Source organism: Thalassophryne amazonica, chromosome 17 (assembly GCF_902500255.1).
Source record: "Thalassophryne amazonica chromosome 17, fThaAma1.1, whole genome shotgun sequence".
In the NCBI taxonomy this organism is placed as follows: domain Eukaryota; kingdom Metazoa; phylum Chordata; class Actinopteri; order Batrachoidiformes; family Batrachoididae; genus Thalassophryne; species Thalassophryne amazonica.
Genome location: NC_047119.1, coordinates 64,880,799 through 64,901,711, shown reverse-complemented (window position 1 = coordinate 64,901,711; position 20,913 = coordinate 64,880,799). Strand labels below are relative to the sequence as shown.

The window sequence follows — 20,913 nt, the reverse complement described above, 5'->3', positions numbered from 1 at the left end:
AAACAGCGTTCCTTCGGTTGAACCGTTTCCAGCCCTTACAGTCCGACCTACTCCGGTCATTGTGGTCCTGTAATCACTTTTAAGCTTTTTCAGCTGTTCTCTGTGTTGCTGTAATGTCTGGTGAGCCGGGTGCTGCCAAAGACTAGGAGATTGTCTCATTTCGGGTCGCTTCATCCACCTCTATGTATTCTCTCCTCCGCCACCAAACACAAACGTTCGCAACTCATCCACAGACCAGTGCGAGTAAAAAAAAAAAAAAAAAAAAAAAAAACCTCTCTGTGAAACGGAAGAAAAACCGGTTTCTGTAACACCGCTGTGACTATTTAAAAATGGTGGGTTTGATTCTCATCTCGGACGGTCATGACTCATCGAGTGACGACATTCTCTGACCAATCAGTGGCCGGCAGCCCTTTGACGTCACATTTTAGTATCGGCTCGGCTCGCTTGGAACCGTTCCTGAGCAGGTACGAAAAAAAGCACTCGGTACCAGGTACTAATCCTAATAGAAAAGCAAAAAAAAAAAAAAAAAAAACAAGTACAGTCGAGCCGAGTAGTGCTACTTTTGTGAAGTAGAAAAGCGCTTTTAGATTTGGGCGCTCTTCACCTGCGACTCCCAATGGCGCCAACCTGCGGTCAGTGACATGCGCAGTGGCTCTGCACTACAAATTTCCGCTGTTGCAACAGTGGCTGCTGCCGTATTCCGATCCAGCGGAAGTGAGCAAAATTGCACAGTTGACGTGGTGAATGATAAAACTGAAGTCGGTAAAGTGGACCTTCTAAAATTGAGGCAGTAAATGAAAACATTCAACATTAAATCGAGTACAGCAAATGATACAATTGAAGTGTGCAAAGTAGAGGTACTAAAATCGAGGCAGTGAATTAAATTAGCCAATGTTATATTTTTAAGACATAATATTTGTAAGATTAATATTTACCACTCCCCCTCTAGCTGCCACCTTATCGTGGTGGGGGAGTTTGCGTACCCGGATGATTCTAGGAGCTATGTTGTCGCGGGCTTTGTGCTCCCTGTAGGGTCTCCCAAGGCAAACAGGTCCTAGGTGACGGGTCAGACTAAGGGCAGTTCAGAACCTCCATGACCAGTAAAAGATCTAGGACAGAGACGTCGCCCGGTATGGCGGAGCCGGGATCCCACCCTGGAGCCAGGCCTTGGGTTGGGGTTCGCGCGCGAGCGCCTGGTGGTTGGGCCTTAGCCCATGGGGCCCGGCTGGGTTCAGCCCGAAAGAGTGACGTGGGCCCGCCCTCCTGTGGGTTCACCACCTGCAGAGGGGGCCATGGGGGTCGGGTGCAGAGAGGATTGGGTGGCGGTCGAGGGCGGGTGGCCTGGCGGCCCAGTCCATGCTCACAGCCCCGGGCTGGTGGGACGTGGAATGTCACCTCGCTAGGGGGGAAGGAGCCTGAGCTTGTGCGGGAGGTTGAGAGATACCGACTAGAGATAGTCGGGCTCACCTCCACGCACAGCTTGGGCTCTGGTACCCAACTCCTGAGGGCTGGACGCTTCATTTTTCTGGCGTCGCCCACGGGGAGAGGCGGAGAGCTGGGGTCGCATTGCTTATTGCTCCCCAGCTCAGTTGCCAAGTGTTGGAGTTCACTCCGGTGAACGAGAGGGTCGCATCCCTACGCCTTTGGGTCGGGGACAGGTCTCTCACCGTTGTCTCGGCCTACGGGCCGGGCAGCAGTGCAGAGTACCCGACCTTCCTGGAGTCCCCGGGAGGGGTACTAGATAGCACTCCGACTGGGGACTCCATTGTTCTCCTGGGGGATTTCAATGCCCACGTGGGCGGCGACAGTGAGACCTGGAGGGGGGTGATCGGGAAGCACGGCCTCCCCGATCTGAACCCGAGTGGTGTTCAGTTGTTGGACTTCTGTGCTAGTCACAGTTTGTCCATCACGAACACCATGTTCGAGCACAAGGGTGTCCATAAGTGCACGTGGCGCCAGGACACCCTGAGCCGGAGGTCAATGATCGACTTTGTAGTCATATCATCTGACCTTTGGCCACGTGTCTCGGACACTCGAGTGAAGAGAGGGGCAGAGCTGTCGACCGATCACCACCTGGTGGTGAGCTGGATCCGCTGGGAGGGGAGGAAGCCGGTCAGACCTGGCAGGCCCAAACGTATCGTGAGGGTCTGCTGGGAACGACTGGCGGAACCCTCTGTCAGGGAGGTCTTCAACTCCCACGTCCGGGAGAGCTTCTCCCAGATCCCGGGGGAGGTTGGAGACATGGAGTCCGAGTGGACCATGTTCTCCACCTCCATTGTCGATGCGGCTGCTCGTAGCTGTGGTCGCAAGGTCTCTGGTGCCTGTCGCGGCGGCAATCCCCGAACCCAGTGGTGGACACCGGAAGTAAGGGATGCCGTCAAGCTGAAGAAGGAGTCCTACTTATCTTTGTTGGTAGGTGGGACCCCAGAGGCAGCTGACAGGTACCGGCAGGCCAAGCGTGCCGCAGCTCGTGTGGTCGCAGAGGCAAAAACTCGGGTCTGGGAGGAATTCGGGGAGGCTATGGAGGAGGACTATCGGTCGGCCTCGAAGAGATTCTGGCAAACCATCCGACGCCTCAGGAGGCGGAAGCAGCTCTCCGCCAGCACTGTTTACGGTGCGGGTGGGGAGCTGTTGACCCTGACTGGGGATGTTGTCGGGTGGTGGAAGGAGTACTTCGAGGATCTCCTCAATCCCATCGTCACGTCTTCCGAAGTGGAAGCAGAGATTGGGGTCTCAGAGGAGGACTCATCCATTACCCAGGCCGAAGTCACCGAGGTGGTTAGAAAGCTCCTCGGTGGCAAGGCTCCTGGGGTGGATGAAATCCGTCCTGAGTACCTTAAGTCTCTGGATGTTGTGGGGCTGTCTTGGCTGACATGCCTCTGCAACATCGCGTGGTGATCAGGGACAGTGCCTCTGGATTGGCAGACTGGGGTGGTGGTCCCTCTGTTTAAGAAGGGGGACCGGAGGGTGTGTTCCAACTATAGGGGGATCACACTCCTCAGCCTCCCCGGTAAGGTCTATTCCAGAGTACTGGAGAGGAGAATTCGACCGATGGTCGAACCTTGGATTCAGGAGGACCAGTGTGGTTTTCGTCCTGGTCGCAGCACACTGGACCAGCTCTACACGCTCCATCGGGTGCTCGAGGGTTCATGGGAGTTTGCCCAACCAGTCCACATGTGTTTTGTGGATCTGGAGAAGGTGTTCGACCGTGTCCCTCGGGGCACCCTGTGGGGAGTGCTACGGGAGTACGGGGTCCGGGGTCCTTTGCTAAGGGCTATCCGGTCCCTGTACGACTGCAGCAGGAGCTTGGTTCGCATTGCTGGTAGTAAGTCAAACCTGTTTCCAGTGCACGTTGGCCTCCGCCAGGGCTACCCTTTGTCACCGGTTCTGTTCATTATTTTTATGGACAGAATTTCTAGGCGCAGCCAGGGTGTAGAGGGGGTCTGGTTTGGGAACCACAGAATCTCGTCTCTGCTGTTTGCGGACGATGTGGTTCTGTTGGCTTCGTCAAATCAGGACCTTCAGCGTGCACTGGGGTGGTTTGCAGCCGAGTGTGAAGCGTCCGGGATGAAAATCAGCACCTCCAAATCCAAGGCCATGGTTCTCGACCGGAAAAAGGTGCTTTGCCCTCTTCAGGTCGGTGGAGTGTCCTTGCCTCAAGTGGAGGAGTTTAAGTATCTCGGGGTCTTGTTCACGAGTGAGGGACGGACACAGGCATGGGCAGGAAACATACACCTGTTTATCAACCAAATATCACGGACAAAGTGACGAGAATAACCAATACCACTTACTTATGGGAGGAAATATTGTCTCCCTTGTTCCTCTGTTTGTGGCTTTTCCGACATGCTCAGCTTTCCAGCATATTGCACCTGTTTCTTGACAAGACTAACAGAACTTCAGTGAGCGAGCTCAGTAAACTGCACTCATCCCCAGCAGAGGATACCCCAACCAGTAACGCCAACCGGAAGTGCCCTCCACTGACCTCAGCCAAAGGCGATTTACATGTCAATTTTGCAGCAAATTTCATTCAAATAATATTATCTATACTGCGTTCAAACATTCTGCAAGTGTATGAATAACAATTTTTACCAAGGAATGCACAAACAAATTCTCAAAAAGCGTTTCTGTTCCCCTTTAAGGTAAGGCATTTAATCAAGGAAATACGGTACTACAGTCTGACTGATGCAGACCAAAAGAAAAGATGGGACTGTCCCCTTACAGAAAATGCACCAGGCCAGTCAGGACGTTTTGTTATGGAACATATGTGGTTAAAGTGAGAAACATTTGCAATGTCCTGTTCAGACTGGGGATTGCAATCCATTTTAAACCATCTTAAATCTGGATTGCTTTCTAGCAAAATAGCGTACAGACTTTTTTTTTCTTCAAATCTGGTTCATCCAACTAGGCTATGTTCAGACTGGTGTTTGCAATCCAACTTGAGCCACATCCTACATCAGATTGGAAAGTTTGGGCTCTGTGCTATACACTAAGATGAACGTCTGTTCATGTGCATATTTACAGTGCAGTTTTGTGTCATAAGATACTCTTTGTTGTTTGATAAAGACATTTATTCATATTTATTTGCTTGAAGTGAGCATGACTGCTAATTGTATTTTAACTGGATTCCGACATGAGGAAAAGCTCAAAATAGGAACACTGTCATGATTGCTCATTTAAAGAACACTTTAAATGTGATCTGACTCAGTTTTAAATGCATGCTGAAAGAAATCAAGCCCTGCTAGGACGTTTCCACCCGTCTCGTTTTTTAAAAGAAAAAGGCAGTTTAATGATGTGTTTCTCATTTCAAGTGGAAAGAAAATTCATGGCTGTAAATCGTGATTTTTTCCCCCATATATATGTTGAAGGACCTCTCAAACTAGTAAAAAACAACACAAAACAAAAAAACAATAATAATCAACAAAATTGTGACTTTTACTCAGGAAAATGCAGTAAATGTGAATCTGTGTGCTACTGAAGAAAGGAATTCTTTTATAACCACACGAAGTTATATTTTTAAGCTCCCCTCATCAACCTGCAGTCTGTCACTGCAGATGACAAATTTTGCTGTGACAGTTTTCTGACTGTGACATCTGAACACAAGTGTGTGAGTGTGAATGTCTGTGCGGTGGCGCCACAGAAAAAGAAGTTTGTTACCGAGCGCTTTACTGGAGAAGACACAAGGTGCACAGATGTAGTTTGACATCATGACCCCAAGCTAGTCGTATTCAAGCCACATTTGCATTCGAACTGCAGTGAATCACGCTCAACCCACCTCTTGGAGGTGATACGGCCGTATCCTGCTTAAGGCGGATTGCAAAACCCAGTCTGAATGGTTCTAAACGTCTGTAAGTAATCCAGATGTCCTAAAGGAACGTAAATGCATAGCGTGTTATTCAGTAGGTTTTCCACCACAACAGATAACTACAGACACTAACCAAGACTCAACTTCTTCATTCATGACAGCTGGTCATACACACGTTCACTAAAAGCAAATGTGCCAGTGATCAACAACCATAGCACTCTGTGTAAGTGGCACAAATACAACTTACTTTTTGGGTGAAACAGAGTCTTCCAGCATAGTTGACTCTTCGTCTCCCTCCAGGCCAAAGTGGTCTTTGCTTTTTTTCTGTGTAAAAGGTGAATGCAAATCACTGATAACAGCAGGACAGGTAAACATTCTTTTTAATTAATCCTGGTTAAAAAATACAGGTCAGAATGTCATGGAATTTTAAGGTGCATGGAAAAATCCATCACACAGGAACCCTGGGAGTGGGGGATGCCCTCACTTCACCTGGATGCAGCAGATACAGTAAATGATTACTTTCGATAGGTGGTTGCCACCCAGGACCCAAGGCTGTTCTGTAGTGTTGTGGATTAGAGCTGCCACAAACGAATATTTTCATAGTCGACTTGTCAACGATTATTTTTGTGATTAGTCAACTAGTCACACGTAAATTGCAGCTTATCGCATTTTATCGATATCAATACCATTATCGATTCCGCTTATCAATCCGATTCCTTATCGATTCCCTTACTGATACCTCCTCTGAATTTTCTGTGTGCTACAAGTAGGCTTTACAGGTTTTCTATGACAACTTATTATTGAGTCTTAAAGTAAATAAATATGAAAGTGGTCACTGGATCCTTGATCTCTGGACATATATAGAAAAAAAATCTGTAGTTTTTGTCAAAAGCATTTCCTTTCAGACATTACTGGCATGGATATCTTTCCATATGTCTGAGCTGAGCTCCGCTGGCTGCTGTAGTCTGCAGTTCTGCAGCCAAACAGTCTTGGGTTGCTGCACGTCAGCCAGGATGTCTCATTTTGGGAGAAAATTTTTTTTTTGATTGATTGCAGTTTATTGTTTGTATTACAACATTTGGAAAGAGGTATAATTTGATTTAAACGCTATTCGCTTTGAAGTTATTAATTCAGAGCGGACTATCTTTCTAACTTGACTCGGCAGCACAGCGTTTGGAGCAACGCAACGGAGGCAGATTCTCATTTCTTTCTCCTGGTTAGTCACTTTAATCAGCACAAAAGTGACTCACGATTGACATATTTTAATGGCTTTGAGAGGGGATAAGAAGCGGAGTTGCCACTTCTGAAGAGGAGCGTAGCAAAGATCCAACAAAGCAGCAGATTGAAGCACTGCTTCATTGGTTCAAGGTTCAAAGCAAATGACTCATCGACTACTAAATTAGTTGTCAACGGTTTCAATAGATGATGTAGTTGTGACTATTCGACTAGTCATGGCAGCCCTATTGTGGATGTGGCGAAGTGTAACACCGGTGCATGGTTGCAAATTAGACTATGATGAATCAACAGTCGCCCAGTGACTGTGCTGATTTTTCATAAAGATTTCTAAGACCAACAAGAAGCATCCCTGGTCTCTCTGGGTTTGCTGTTTGCTACCCATGCAGCAAAATTCAGCTTAAATGCTGCATAAATGGCTGACAAGCTTTGGTGTCCTCATGGGTAGGAACACATGCATCCAGTTTCAGCTTCATTGGTTCAGTAGTTTCTCAGAAGATGTTTAAAGTGACAACTGGAAAGTGGGCGTGGTCACATAAAGATAAAAATGGAAAATTTTGCAAAACCCATCAGATATGTAATAAATATCTGACAAATGAGCGCCTTGGGCGTTCTGTGCGAAATTCTGCTTGAAGTGAGGCTGGCCGTTTGTACAAACTTGGCCAAATATGTTTGTTGAACTGTTTCACTCACAAATAATTAATAAATTACCTGTCTGTATTTTTTCCTTTCCTTTTGTCATTTATTAAATGTGTTCCTTGTCAGCTGATGTCTTGCTGCAGCATGGCCAGTTTTCAATGTTAACCACATGAACAATAATTTACTTCACTGAAACATTTTGCACAGCATTTATATTAAAACAGAAAAATCTGACACTCATTAAAGCTCTAAAAAGTTCCTGTTAAATAATTCTTTTGTTGCCGTCTGTAAAAAGCTCAGCATATTGTCACAGAACACTTCACAGAAGAGTCTCATGATTTTGACTCATGATTTTTTTTTTTGGCATTTTATAATATGCTGGGGCTCACAGAATAAATTTATTTTAGATGGGCATTTAATAAACAATTAAAAAAATTTTTTTGGGTGGGCGTTTAACCAACTTTCTGTCTGGCGCTTTTTCTTTTATGCAGCAAAAGAAAAAAAAAAATGAAGTGATGCACATGATCAATTTTCAATGTTATCCACACAGACAATAATGTACTCCACTGAAACATTTTGCACAGTGTTGTATTAAAAACAGAAAACTATGGCACTCATGGAAGCTTTAAAAAACACCCCCTCCCAAACCAAAAACAAAGAAACAAAAAAGAATTCCTACCTGTTTAAAGCGTTTGTTGCTGTTCGCGACTCCTGCTCATTAAGATAAAAAAAAAAAAAAAAAAGAAAATCATAATTTTCCTCTCACTGAAAACAGTCGAACATCCAGACTGTTGCTGACTGTCAACACGTGAAGTCAGTTTTCTCCGTGTTAGGTCCACAAATGCTCCGCGTTGCTTAGTGTTTTTAGGCTTGCTGATTGCTACCCATGTAGCAAATTTCAGCTCAATTGCTGCATAAATGGCTGACAAATGATGGCCACCATGCCGGCTATATTTGATATTGAATCGGACACCTCAAACAAACTTTGGTGTTCCCATGGATAGGAACATGCAAACCAAACCTTCGGACTCGGGCCGATACAGATACATGATGCGGGGCGTGAAACATAAACAGACATGTAATACGGTATACGTATTCACACATTTTAGCACTGAACAGCAGATATAGTATATGGTAAGTGCTGGTACTATTCAAGAGCTCCTGAGGGTTCCGCCAGTGTTCAGGGTTAGTAAGAAACTTACTGTGAGATAATGAGCAAATACATTTATGTAAAAACAAAAAGAATAAAACAATGAACAACATTTGTTGGAAGAAAATACAATATGCCACAAATAAAAACACGCACATACCACAGCACGTGGTGTAACCTTGCTCTTACCTTCTTAAGGATGATGTCTATGTAGCCGGCAATAAGCTGGGCTATCTGCTCTCCCTCTGTGGTCTGCACTGAGTAATAACCGTCTTGGTAGTCACCAAAATCCTAGCACCAAAAGAAACAAAAGTTATAGATTAAAAATAAATAAATAAACAAAATACAGCAGCTCTGATATTTTTTTCTATTTGCTCCTGCAGTTATGTGGAATAAAACACCAAGTTTAACTCTGGTTTTAAGTGCAGCTGCAGTTTAGAATGACTTAACCTGAAAAACACACCTCAGTTAGACACAAAGGCAGTCAACTGTGGAGTACAAAGTCATGCCAACAGTACCAAAGAATACTATGAAAAACAGAAATAACTGGTTACCTTACATTACTAGTTATCATTTAAATCTGACAACCACACACCAAGAGATGAAGCACTAGGACCCCTCAAGACTTGGACCTTCATTCTACAAAGGTATTAGCATCACCAAACATCTCAGTTCAGGGACTTCATGTCTCCATAAGCTCTTCCCAGACACCAGAGATATATGCAACAGATTCCACGGTGTCCAAATAATGTTAATATGGCGCTGAGTGGGACAGCGTCCAGTGTATCAATTCTGCCAATAATTTTCTATCATTAATACCATTATTGCTACTACAACTTATAGTAATAGTAGGAGCACTATCTTTGTCATTATTGTGATATTTAGATTGTTTAAAAAAGCACCACAGATCAAGTCTGGGAAACCTGTCCCATAATTCACTTGATTAAATTCACTTTGTGAAAGAGTCTGGTCGCCCTTCCATTCACTGTCGTTTACGCTTGGCCGAAAACAGGCCCGGGCAATCACAGCCATTTATGCTAATTGTGATTGGGAGGTGATGGTCTATTGGTTAAGTGGGCTTGAGACTAGAGGCTCTTCGGTTCAAACCCCCGTCTGGCCAGAAAATCACTAAGGGCCCTTGGGCAAGGTCCGCAATCCCCAAGTTGCTCCTGGTGTAAGCGCTTTGCATGGCAGAACCCCGACATCGATGTGTGTGCATGTGTTTGTGTGTATATAGGTGAGTGCAAGGCATTACTGTACAGTGCTTTGAGGTTCAGATATAGATAGAAAAGTGCTATATAAATGCAGTCCATTTATTTTTTTTAGGTCAGACTTTATGCAACGGCTCATTGTGGAGTGCAGAAGAGCCACTAGTCTAAATGGACTGCATTTATATAGCGCTTTTCCATCTGTATCAGACGCTCAAAGCACTTTACAATAATGCCTCACATTCACCCCGATGTCAGGGTGCTGCCATACACACACACACACACACACACACATACATCCCAAACGGCATCTGACAGAAAGTGTGGGTGTTTAGTAGTGCTGAAACAACTAATCCATTTAATCGATTATTAAAATAGTTGTCAACCAATTTAATCATGGATTAGTTGTTAAATAACCTTGTTTTATCGCAAATGTTTCGTTTCTTCCATATAAATCAACTGTTTCTGCAGCGCGACTTTGCTTTGAACCTTGAACCATTCAAAGCAGTGATTCGCAGATCAAAGCAGTGCTTTGTTGATTAATTGTTTTATTTCACTTTATCTTAATTTTTCCCCATTAAAACCCCAAAGAGCATATGTCTGAGTGTAATATTTACCTTTTTATGTTCATCTGACCTGTTATTGTCTTCTGAAACAGTTGATAGATGTATTTTCTAACTTAAAAACGGGACCGATGCTAACATGTTAGCATGTCTATGGCGTTTTCAATGTTAAAGTTAGCATTAAGCTGTTGCAGCTGTCAGCACATTCGTGTGCTTTTGTTTTCTGTATAAAAATTCATGGCTCAGCGTTTGTTGTCGTAAGAGTCAAATGTATTACAAATTGTAATTTTTTTTAAATTTATCTTTTATTTATATATTAGTAATAATAGCAACAACAATAATAGTAATAATAACCAGTGATGCTACAATACAATTTTAGACAAAGAAACAAAAGATCCTCATTAAACACAACAGAAAAGATAAATCCAACTATCAATGAACATAAATAAATAAAAAGAGATAAATAACTGTTTCCTGTGAACACCTAGTGACTCTTAAACCTCCACTTCACCCCCGTTTTATAAGTTTAAGGACAATTTGTTTCGGTCAAACCACATCTAAGCTGTGTTTTTATACAAGAAAAAATAATCATGAAAATATGTTTTTAACGATCACATATTACACTTTAGTCAGGCCTTTAAAATAGTCTTGTGGACTCTTGCTGTAATATGTTGTCAATGGTTGAGATAGTTGCTGTAGGCATCTAAAAATGCTCATAATCGGGTGAAACCTGATGGAAATCTCTTTGTGGTGTGTTGGTGATGTACGTATGTGCAAAATAAAACAAAAACAACAAAACATTACTCCAGGTATGTTTTTGACGAGAATATAACAATTTTTTTTACAAGCTCAAATGTTTATGTTGCGTGATAAAGGCCTTTTAATAATAACTTACTTAAAGAAATAATGGCAAAACTCACATGTAAGTAAAAAAAAATAAACAAAAAACAAACGATTAATTGAAAAAATAATCGACCGATGAATTGATAACTAAAATAATCGTTAGTTGCAGCCCTAGTGTTTGGGCTGAAATAAAATATGTCTTTCCTAAAAAATCAAAGTCCGGATTTCCAAAAAGAAGAGGAAGAAAAGGACAGGGAAAGAAAACTAAATGAGGGAAAATAGCTGCTAACAAAATTCTTTGAAAAGAGAGGTGAGCTTGAAAGCTAGCTATAATGAGTTGGGCTGGCCAGACCCCCCAACTCAATATTGCCCTCCCAACTTTAAAAAGGGTTCTGATTCCCAGGTGTGATCTAAAGTATACATGATGTAGACCTGGTTTGACTACGCATTAGAAATTTGGTGTTTGCATTAATAATAAAGAACATAACAGTGTGTGTGTGTGTGGGGGGGGGGGGGGGGGTGTGTCTTCAATGTGGCTAGTACCTAGGGCTCAGCATTTGGTGCTACACCCCTGTCAGGAACTGCTACAACCTGTTACCACGCGTTACGATTAATGGCACGTGTTGCTGGAGAATTATCAAGAACCATTACGCACGGTCAAGAATAATGTTCTGAGCTGTTGCGCGCAACCACCTGCAGAGGCGCGCTGAAGAGCACTGAAACAAAACTTTTAGCCGACTTGGCGTCACTGCCCTTCTTCAGCATACTGCAGCAATGAAAATGAATGCAGTGCAGCAGGGTTTAATTGTGCGCACGTCAGAGAAGAACGCTGTCACACTCTATCAAGGATCAACACTAACAACACGGATCAACACGCTCAGTTGCAACCTCCACGACATGAGGAGAAATGAGGGTGGTGCGTGACATTCGTGGAAGAATTTTTGACAGCCAAAAACATGCTCCACAAATATCAAGAATATCACGCAGCAACACGCATTATTAAGAAACCTATTCAGATGCGTTATGTTAAGAATGTCAGGAATGTGACAAGAATGACGCAAATATGACATTCGTAACGCGTCTTGCCTATGTGTAAACGCACCTTGCCGTTTTGAACGACCTGGACAACATCAAGCCTGTAAAAAAGAAGAGCAACCAACTCTATAACGAAAATGCGTTTTCCTCACTCCCGACTGCACATTTGCTGACACCACTGAGATGAGAAAACACTAGAGAGGATGTCGAGCTCCTTTTTGTTCAACAACCAACCTGGGAAAGCGATTGTCACGAGTACGAGGGTACTTCAAAAAGTTCTGGGCCTCAGCCAGACAATGTCACAGGAGAAAGATTATTCTTGCATTATTCTTCAACATAGTCTCTCTTAACTTTAAGGCACTTGGCCCATCAATGTTCAAGCTTCACAAAGTCAAAGTCCCATCTTGACCCTCCAGATACATTTGGTTGTGGGTTAGGCAGAGAACCTTTAGAAGTACCCTTATATGTGATCCACTGTTGTACTGCCAGCAACACCTAGATCCACAGCTAAAGTCAATAACAGTCAAATTAATTGCATAAATCCCACCATCTGCTGGCTGTGGCAAATACTGAAAAAATACAAACCACAGGTTCAGTGAAGATGTAACATTAAATTATATTATATTCAGCTAGCTGACGCTTTTATCCAAAGAGACTTTCAAGTGAGGAATCACAATGATGTTACAGTAGAAATGGGGCATATGTTTATATATAGAAATACATTTCTTTATTATTAATATTGATTCCATTTTTTACCAATGAAATAATTTTTTTCTTAATACAATTCACAATTTAATGCCCAAGAAATATATCAGCTTTAACCTTCATTCACAATGGCAGAATTCTCAGAGAGAGAAAAGTCCAGGGGGACTGAAACGTTTGCATTTTTCTTTTCTTTTTTTTCCTTTCCTGCACCTTTCTGGGTAAAGCTCCTTTAAGTAAAAAAAAAAAAAACATGATCTGAAAAAAACTCTGAGTTTATCCTTCTGTGTGCGAGTCCCTCCGGACAGAACTGACACCAGGTTCATTTCATGCCAACTGGTAATTTCCAGGAAAAGTTATTTATTAATTTATTTTTTGGTGTTTTTTTTTTTTTTTCAAACAAAAAGTTCCACAAAATAAAAAGAAACAACAATTCAAAGACAGGATCCCCCTACCCGAACATTTCTGCTGCTTTCATGGCATAACAAACAAGCATGATACTTTGTTGACACTGCAGAATGTCATTCAATCACTCTCCCAATCACTCTCTCTTTAGCTTGGGACTTGGGTGAGGCCAGTTGCATCTCCTCCTCTCTCATCTCCTTCTGTGTTTTTTATTCTATCTCTGCCACAACCTTCAAAAGTCCCAACTTCACCAGACTGTGTATTCTTTGAATTATATTTGTAATAAACATGGAATTGATCAGCTGGTCTCTAAGCGCTACTGACACCAGTTTTTTCAACAAGGAATCAGGGCTGGGGGACCTTGCATGCCCAGACGGAAGCTATCCTGTGGGCTACGTTCTTGACACCTGAGAGAAGTGGCGTGTCGCGTGTTTGGCACCACTCTCTGTGGAAGACGTTAAGGATTTATTCTTATTTGCCTTTATGGAAGGAGGTCTTTTGCTGCTTGGATCATGTGCTGCTCTGACCTACCGGAAAATTGGCAAGACGGCTACTACCAAAACCACAACCCCACATCTGTCCGTCGTGATTAACGAGGTGGGCAAGGCGGTACAATCTCAGACTGTGTTAACTTTTGAACTTAAACGAAAGTGGAAACCATCTTGGAGCAATTTGTCTGCTCTGCAAGGGAAATGATGATGGAGACCAGTGAATATACACAACTGGATATGGACAGTTAAAGAGAGGCCATACTGGAATTCTATGTCTCTCTGCCTAACCCAAAGATGGCAGCCTTATCAGTTACTGAAGGTCAAAATGTCCCGCTGTTCTCCTCCAGAAGGATTTCAATGGCCTTGGTGAAGCATTTGGCTCCCTCTTCATTTTGCCCTCCCCTACAGACTCTACACACACACAGACTGATATGAACTCATCTGCACACATGATGCACTCCCCCCCCAACCCCTCTTTTGTGCTTCTGTTCCCACCCCTGTCCTACCCCGACCTCCGCTCTGCCGCTCTGGGAGGCCTCGCGGCAACAGCCACAGCACCACCACCCCCCCGAGCTCGGATTAACTGCTGTATTTCTGAGGCAATTGGGTGTGAAGATCATTTTGTTGCACTTGTTGTAATGACAATAAATTCATTCATTCAAAAGACTGCAACCAGGGAAAGACAATGTCCCCTCTACTCACTATTTGTCTCTGTGGTTGACATTACTCTGGGTTTGCTCTGTGTACTCAAATGCTTTATTACTCTGATTGGTTATCTGTCCAATAGTGTCTAGAGGCAGTTTAATCTGCATCTGATGGTACGCCCCCTGGATATTAAATGTGAACGGAGAGGTACGAGACTAATTCTCAGTTTGAGACGGCACCAGGCTACATATGTGGGTGTTTTTGTGCCCTAATAATCAACTGCCTGGCAGCCAATTTAGGAACTGTGCAGACTAATTTGCGGAAGGGAATGCATACATTTAGGTTCTGAACACAATTCATCAGTCTGTCAAAGGCGAAAAAAAAATCTTCACATGAATACATTATTTCCTTTCATGAGACACTAACCAGAGTAAAGCTCTTTGGTGAGGCAGCCCAGCGCTTGATGTTGGTCAGGTTCCACTCCTGGATCACCTCCTTGGTCTTCTCATCCACCCTCATCACACTCTCCTTGGTGATCCCCAGCAGGCGAGGCACAAGCTTGTTTTTTCCCTTCATTTTCTCCTGCAGGATTCATAAACGCAGCATGAGAATGTTCCTGTTGTAAATCAGAGGACTCAATCAATGTGTTCACATTTTTAAGTTCAGTATTTGGCTGATTAATGAATTCTGGAAATACCAATATACGAGGTCTGTGAGAAAAGTATCCGACCTTTTTATTTTTTTCAAAAAACCATATGGATTTGAATCACGTGTGATTGCATCAGCCAAGCTTGAACCTTCGTGCGCATGCGTGAGTTTTTTCACGCCTGTCGGTTGCGTCATTCGCCTGTGAGCAGGCTTTGTGTGAGCACTGGTCCACCCCTCTCGTCGTTTTTTTATTGCGAATAAATGTCTGAACGATTTGGAGCTTTGCTGCATCAATTTTTTTCCAGAAACTGTGAGAGACCTCCAGGTGGTAACCATTCGGAAAATTAATATGGCTTTCAGGGATGATTTTATGGGGATTACACAGGTTAAGGAGTGATCCAGACAGTTTAAAGACTGCCCACAACTGCTGACAGCGCGCCGATCGACAGGCTCCAACCCCGCTTGAACAACCAGATCATTTCCAACGTGAAGGCTTTGGTGATCCGGGACGTCGTCTGACTTTCACAAAAAGGTAGAAGGCGTGGACATCAGCACTTTTTCGGCACATTCCACTGTTACAGGAGTTTTTTTTCCATGGAAAGAAAAGCGGAGGATGCGCCACGGAGCCGTTCATTACGCGGCACAAAACCACCTCCGTGTTGGTCTCACAAGATGGCTTTCAGGTGGATTTCAGACGGCTGTCGGTTGCTTTTCAGTCGTGTGAATATCCGAGAAATTGAGCATGAGCTGGATATGCCCCAACATGTCCTGTGAGGCTTCATCACGGCGTTGCTTTGCGCCATGCGGCTCCGCCACGACGCGCGGAACTCCGCTCCTCTTTCCATGACAAAAACTCCTGTAACAGTGGAATGTGCCGTTCATTTCTAAACTGGATGCTCTCTTGATCCGGTATGTCGTCTGACTAGCACAGGAATTGTGAAAAGATGTGGACATCAGCACTTTTTCGGCACATTGAGACACGTGCGGAGGAGTTCCGCGCGTCGCGGTGAAGCCGCATGGCGCAAAGCAACGCCGTGATGAAACCTCACAGGACATGTTGGGGCATGTACAGCTCATGCTCAATTTCTCGGATAATCACACGACTGAAAAGCAACCGACAGCCCTCTGAAATCCACCTGAAAGCCGTCCTGTGAGACCAACACGGAGGTGGTTTTGTGCCGCGTAATGAACGGCTCCGTGGCGCGTCCCTCCGCTTTTCTTTCCATGAAAAAAAAAAAAACTCCTGTAACAGTGGAATGTGCCGAAAAAGTGCTGATGTCCACGCCTTCTGCCTTTTTGTGAAAGTCAGATGACGTCTCGGATCAACAAAGCCTTCACGTTGGAAATGATCTGGTTGTTCCAGTGGGGTGTCAGCCTGTCGATCGGCGCTCGGAGCGCGGCGCGCTCTCAGCAGTTGTGGGTGGTCTTTAAACCGTCTGGAGCACTCCTTAATCTGTGTAATCCCCATAAAATCGTCCCTGAAAGCCATATTAATTTTCCGAACGGTGTCCACCTGGAGGTCTTTCAGAGTTTCTGGAAAAAATTTGATGCAGCAAAGCTCCAAATCGTTCAGACATTTATTCGCAATAAAAAAACGACGAGAGGGTGGACCAGTGCTCACACAAAGCCTGCTCACAGGCAAATGACGCAACCGACAGGCGTGAAAAAACTCATGCATGCGCACGAAGGTTCAAGCTTGGCTGATGCAATCACACGTGATTCAAATCCACATGGTTTTTGAAAAAAAATAAAAAGGTCGGATACTTTTCTTACAGACCTCGTATTATTTATTATATATATATATATAAAAACTTGCCTGTATTAAATAGTTACACATAATTTATGCAGCTGACACTGACAAAATGTCTTCAGCTTCAAAGTAACTACAACAGCATAGTAAGAAAGTCAGAATTCATTTCCAATATGTTACAGTCCAGTACATCATGGAAATGCCACAAGTAAAACAGCAAGAGACCTACACAGTTTCTTCAGAAAGGAAGAAATCACATTCTTCAGCATCTCAATTAAATTAAAGCACTGGACAGTTTCACATTTTGTAGCACGAACATCATGTGTCTGACACAGATCGAACTTCCATCAAGAAAGTGAAGGACCAGGGATTTGCAGTTTAAATCATTTAAGCTGTGTACCATTAAAAGAATAAAACATGTAAAGAACACTGACAAGATGGAGTGGTACACTTTTTAACACCTTAAGGCTGTACGTCTATAGACAGACATACAGTAGTGTGTCCAGAAGACTCAAAATCCTACCACCACCACATGCTCATGTTGATTTTTTTTTTCCCTCCACATGGACAGAGGGAAGATGTCAGTAAAATGACCAAAAACAAACAAACAAACAAACAAACAAACAAACAAACAACAACAAAAAAACAAAACAAAAAACAAATTACAGGAACGAGGAAAAAAAACACAATGTAGGACGATACAACATGATTCTTTCTGCGAGGACGGCTCCTCTTCCAAGTGTGGTCCATCTGAAACACTTTACAGGTAGGATATATTCCTGCAGGAGTATACAACAGCCTTTGCATATAATATATAATGCTGTGATTGAGGGGGGCACAATTAAATAAAGTATAAAACATAAGAATAAAAATTACAGCCCAAGTCAAACATACAAAAAGTTGATGTATTATCCTGTCTGTAGAATGTGAACTGTGAGAGCAAATTAATGTAGTCAACTGCTGTACCTGCATATTGTACGACTGATATATAACCAAAAGTAGCTAAACTTTTATTTAATGTTTTGACAGTCAAAACATTTGTCTTTCATAAAGTTTGGCATTTTCTGACCTTTTTGAAACATTGAAATTAACTATATATATATATATATATAAATACAAATAATGGATGGTAAGGAGTCCAACATAGAGAAATACTGGATGAAGAAAAGTTACATTCAATATCCAATATTTCTCTATGTTGAACGACTTGCCATCCATCAATTGTTATGTTCTCCAGCCCCCTCCCACATTAAGCAAACAACAAAGAGTCAAGTAAATTAGATCAATTTATTTTGTTTTGAACAGCATATGAATGCTTCTAAAACATCAGTAGCGTGCTTGTCTACCTTCTTAATATTTTTGGTATCCTTGGAGTTCAGTATTTCCACCAGCTCCTCCTCTGTGAACTCAGCAAACCTAGCTGGCAGATGATTTTCTGCTGATGTTGACATGTTTGTTGCCATTTTTTCAACCAGCGTCTGTCAGCAAGGTCCTGAACTCCGCTATGTCATTAGTGATGTCATCTCATGAATAACTGTATGCCACGCTCTGATTGGCTAGCTGTTGGCAGTAAGCTCTAATGCTATTGGTCAGTGGGAACCGATCTAATATAACTTTTGGTCTTAGTCTTTTTGGATCCTTTTGGATCCAACATAACTTTCTGGTGCCAAGCATGCCAAAATACAGGTAAATGATGGACAGAAAGGCTAATCTGTGATTGGCTATTGCAATCTGAGTGGAGAACAGACATATACATATACACATACATACATATACATACATATATACATAGGTACATACATATATACATACATACATACATACACATACATACACATACATATACACATACATACACATACATACACATACATATACACATACATACACATACACATACATATACACATACATACATATACACATACACATACACATACATACATATACATATACACATACACATACATACATATACATATACATATACACATACACATACATACACATACATATACGAGGGCTGTCCGTAAAGTATAGGTCCTTTTTATTTTTTTCAAAAACTATATGGATTTCATTCATATGTTTTTACGTCAGACATGCTTGCACCCTCGTGCGCATGCGTGAGTTTTTCCATGCCTGTCGGTGACGTCATTCGCCTGTGAGCACTCCTTGTGGGAGGAGTCGTCCAGCCCCTCGTCGGAATTCCTTTGTCTGAGAAGTTGCTGAGAGACTGACGCTTTGTTTGATCAAAATTTTTTCTAAACCTGTGAGACACATCGAAGTGGACATGGTTCGAAAAATTAAGCTGGTTTTCAGTGAAAATTTTAACAACTGATGAGAGATTTTGAGGTGATTCTGTCGCTTTAAGGACTTTTCACGGTGCGAGACGTCGCTCAGTGCTCTCAGGCGACATCATCAGCCTGTTTCAAGCTTAAAACCTCCACATTTCAGGCTCTATTAATCCAGGACTTCGTGAGAGAACAGAGAAGTTTCAGAAGAATTCGGTTTCAGCATTTTATCCGGATATTCCACTGTTAAAGGAGATTTTTTTAATAAAAGACGTTGCGATGCTCCGCCACAGGAAAAACACCTCTGTTGGAAGCCTTAAGGACAAGTTGGAACATGTCCAGCTGTTAAACAATTTCTCATATACTCACTCCACTGAAAGCCATCAAAAGCCGCCTGGATTTTACAAATGGTTATCAACACGGAGGTGTTTTTCCTGTGCCGCCGCACCGCGCCGGCTGCGTCCCGACGCGCGGATCCGTCCGCACGTCTTTCAGTAAAAAAGTCTCCTTTAACAGTGGAATATCCGGATAAAATGTTGAAACCGACTTCTTCTGAAACTTCTCTGTTCTCTCACGACTTCCTGGATCAATAGAGCCTGAAATGTGGAGGTTTTCAGCTTGAACAGGCTGACGACGGCGGCTGAGAGCGCTGAGCGACGTCTCGCACCGTGGGAAGTCCTTAAAGCGACAGAATCACCTCAAAATCTCTCATCAGCCGTTAAAATTTTCACTGAAAACCAGCTAAATTTTTCGAACCGTATCCACTTCGATGTGTCTCACAGGTTTAGAAAAAATTTTGTTCAAACAATGCGCCAGTCTCTCAGCAACTTCTCAGACAAAGGAATTCCGACGAGGGGCTGGACGACTCCTCCCACAAGGAGTGCTCACAGGCGAATGACGTCACCGACAGGCGTGGAAAAACTCACGCATGCGCACGAGGGTTCAAGCATGTCTGACGTAAAAACATGAATGAAATCCATATAGTTTTTGAAAAAAATAAAAAGGACCGTTACTTTATTGACAGCCCTCGTATATATATATATATATATATATGTATGTATATGTATATATATATATATATGTATATATACCGTATTTTCCGGACTATAAGTCACACCGGAGTATAAGTCGCACCAGCCACTTTATCCATTATAAAGAAAAATAAACCATAAATAAGTCGCACCGGAGTATAAGTCGCACCAGCCACTTTATCCATTATAAAGAAAAATAAACCATAAATAAGGTCCCCTGGACTATAAGTCCCATGGACATACAGGTATGTTAACATGAAAAGTTCAGATGATAATATTGTGACGGCTACCGTTTTCGGATGCATATTTCACCAGTCGCAACTTTCTTTTTGGTGGCATTTTTTCGGGCCTTCGCCGTTGTCTTGTTATGTTATCAGTAACGTTAAAATTTTTATTTTTCTATGGTAGTCAGAAGTCGCAGGAACAGTCACACAAGCCTCGAGTGCCCTCTCGTGAGCTGCATTTTACCTACGGATGTTTGTATTTTGCGGACCACATTGCGAGCCGAACCATGCAGCGCCTACCTGCGCAGCTCACCACCCAGCGGTGTCGATCCAGCTCCTTCCAAGTGCAGACGCTAATCCTCCGCCGTCGCTCAGTGCTCCCATGCAGCTCTCAGCGTCAACTCTGCTCAAACTGATATCCAAGGGTTGAAGCTGTCTTGTTAGCCGTCCCGGAATAAACACCATGTTCATCTGCTTCAAACGCTTTTCACAATCATCGACGCCAGCTCCTTCCAAGTGCACACGCTAATCCTCCGCCGTCGCTCACCCAATGCTCCCACGCAGCTCTCAGCGTCAACTTAAACACTCTGCTCACATTGATATCCAAGGGTTGAAGCTGTTCTGTTCGCCATGCCGGAATAACAGCAAGCACCGTGTTCGTCAGCTTCACACGCTGTGGGTGAGGTGAGGAATACGCATCCAAAGTTCTGTTCTCTGATTGGTTATCGCGACCAGCGTGAACTATAGGATGGC

General features: G+C 43.2%; 1 protein-coding gene across 1 annotated transcript in view; it reads right to left on the bottom strand.

Annotated features, from left to right (window-relative positions):
• The window catches only part of tln1 (talin 1), a 198,656-nt gene that overhangs the window by 104,324 nt on the left and 73,419 nt on the right, over positions 1-20,913 (bottom strand). Inside the window, 3 exon segments of the mRNA XM_034193096.1 lie at positions 5,550-5,626; positions 8,514-8,615; positions 14,643-14,798. Of these exon segments, the coding sequence (XP_034048987.1) occupies positions 5,550-5,626; positions 8,514-8,615; positions 14,643-14,798 (335 nt within the window).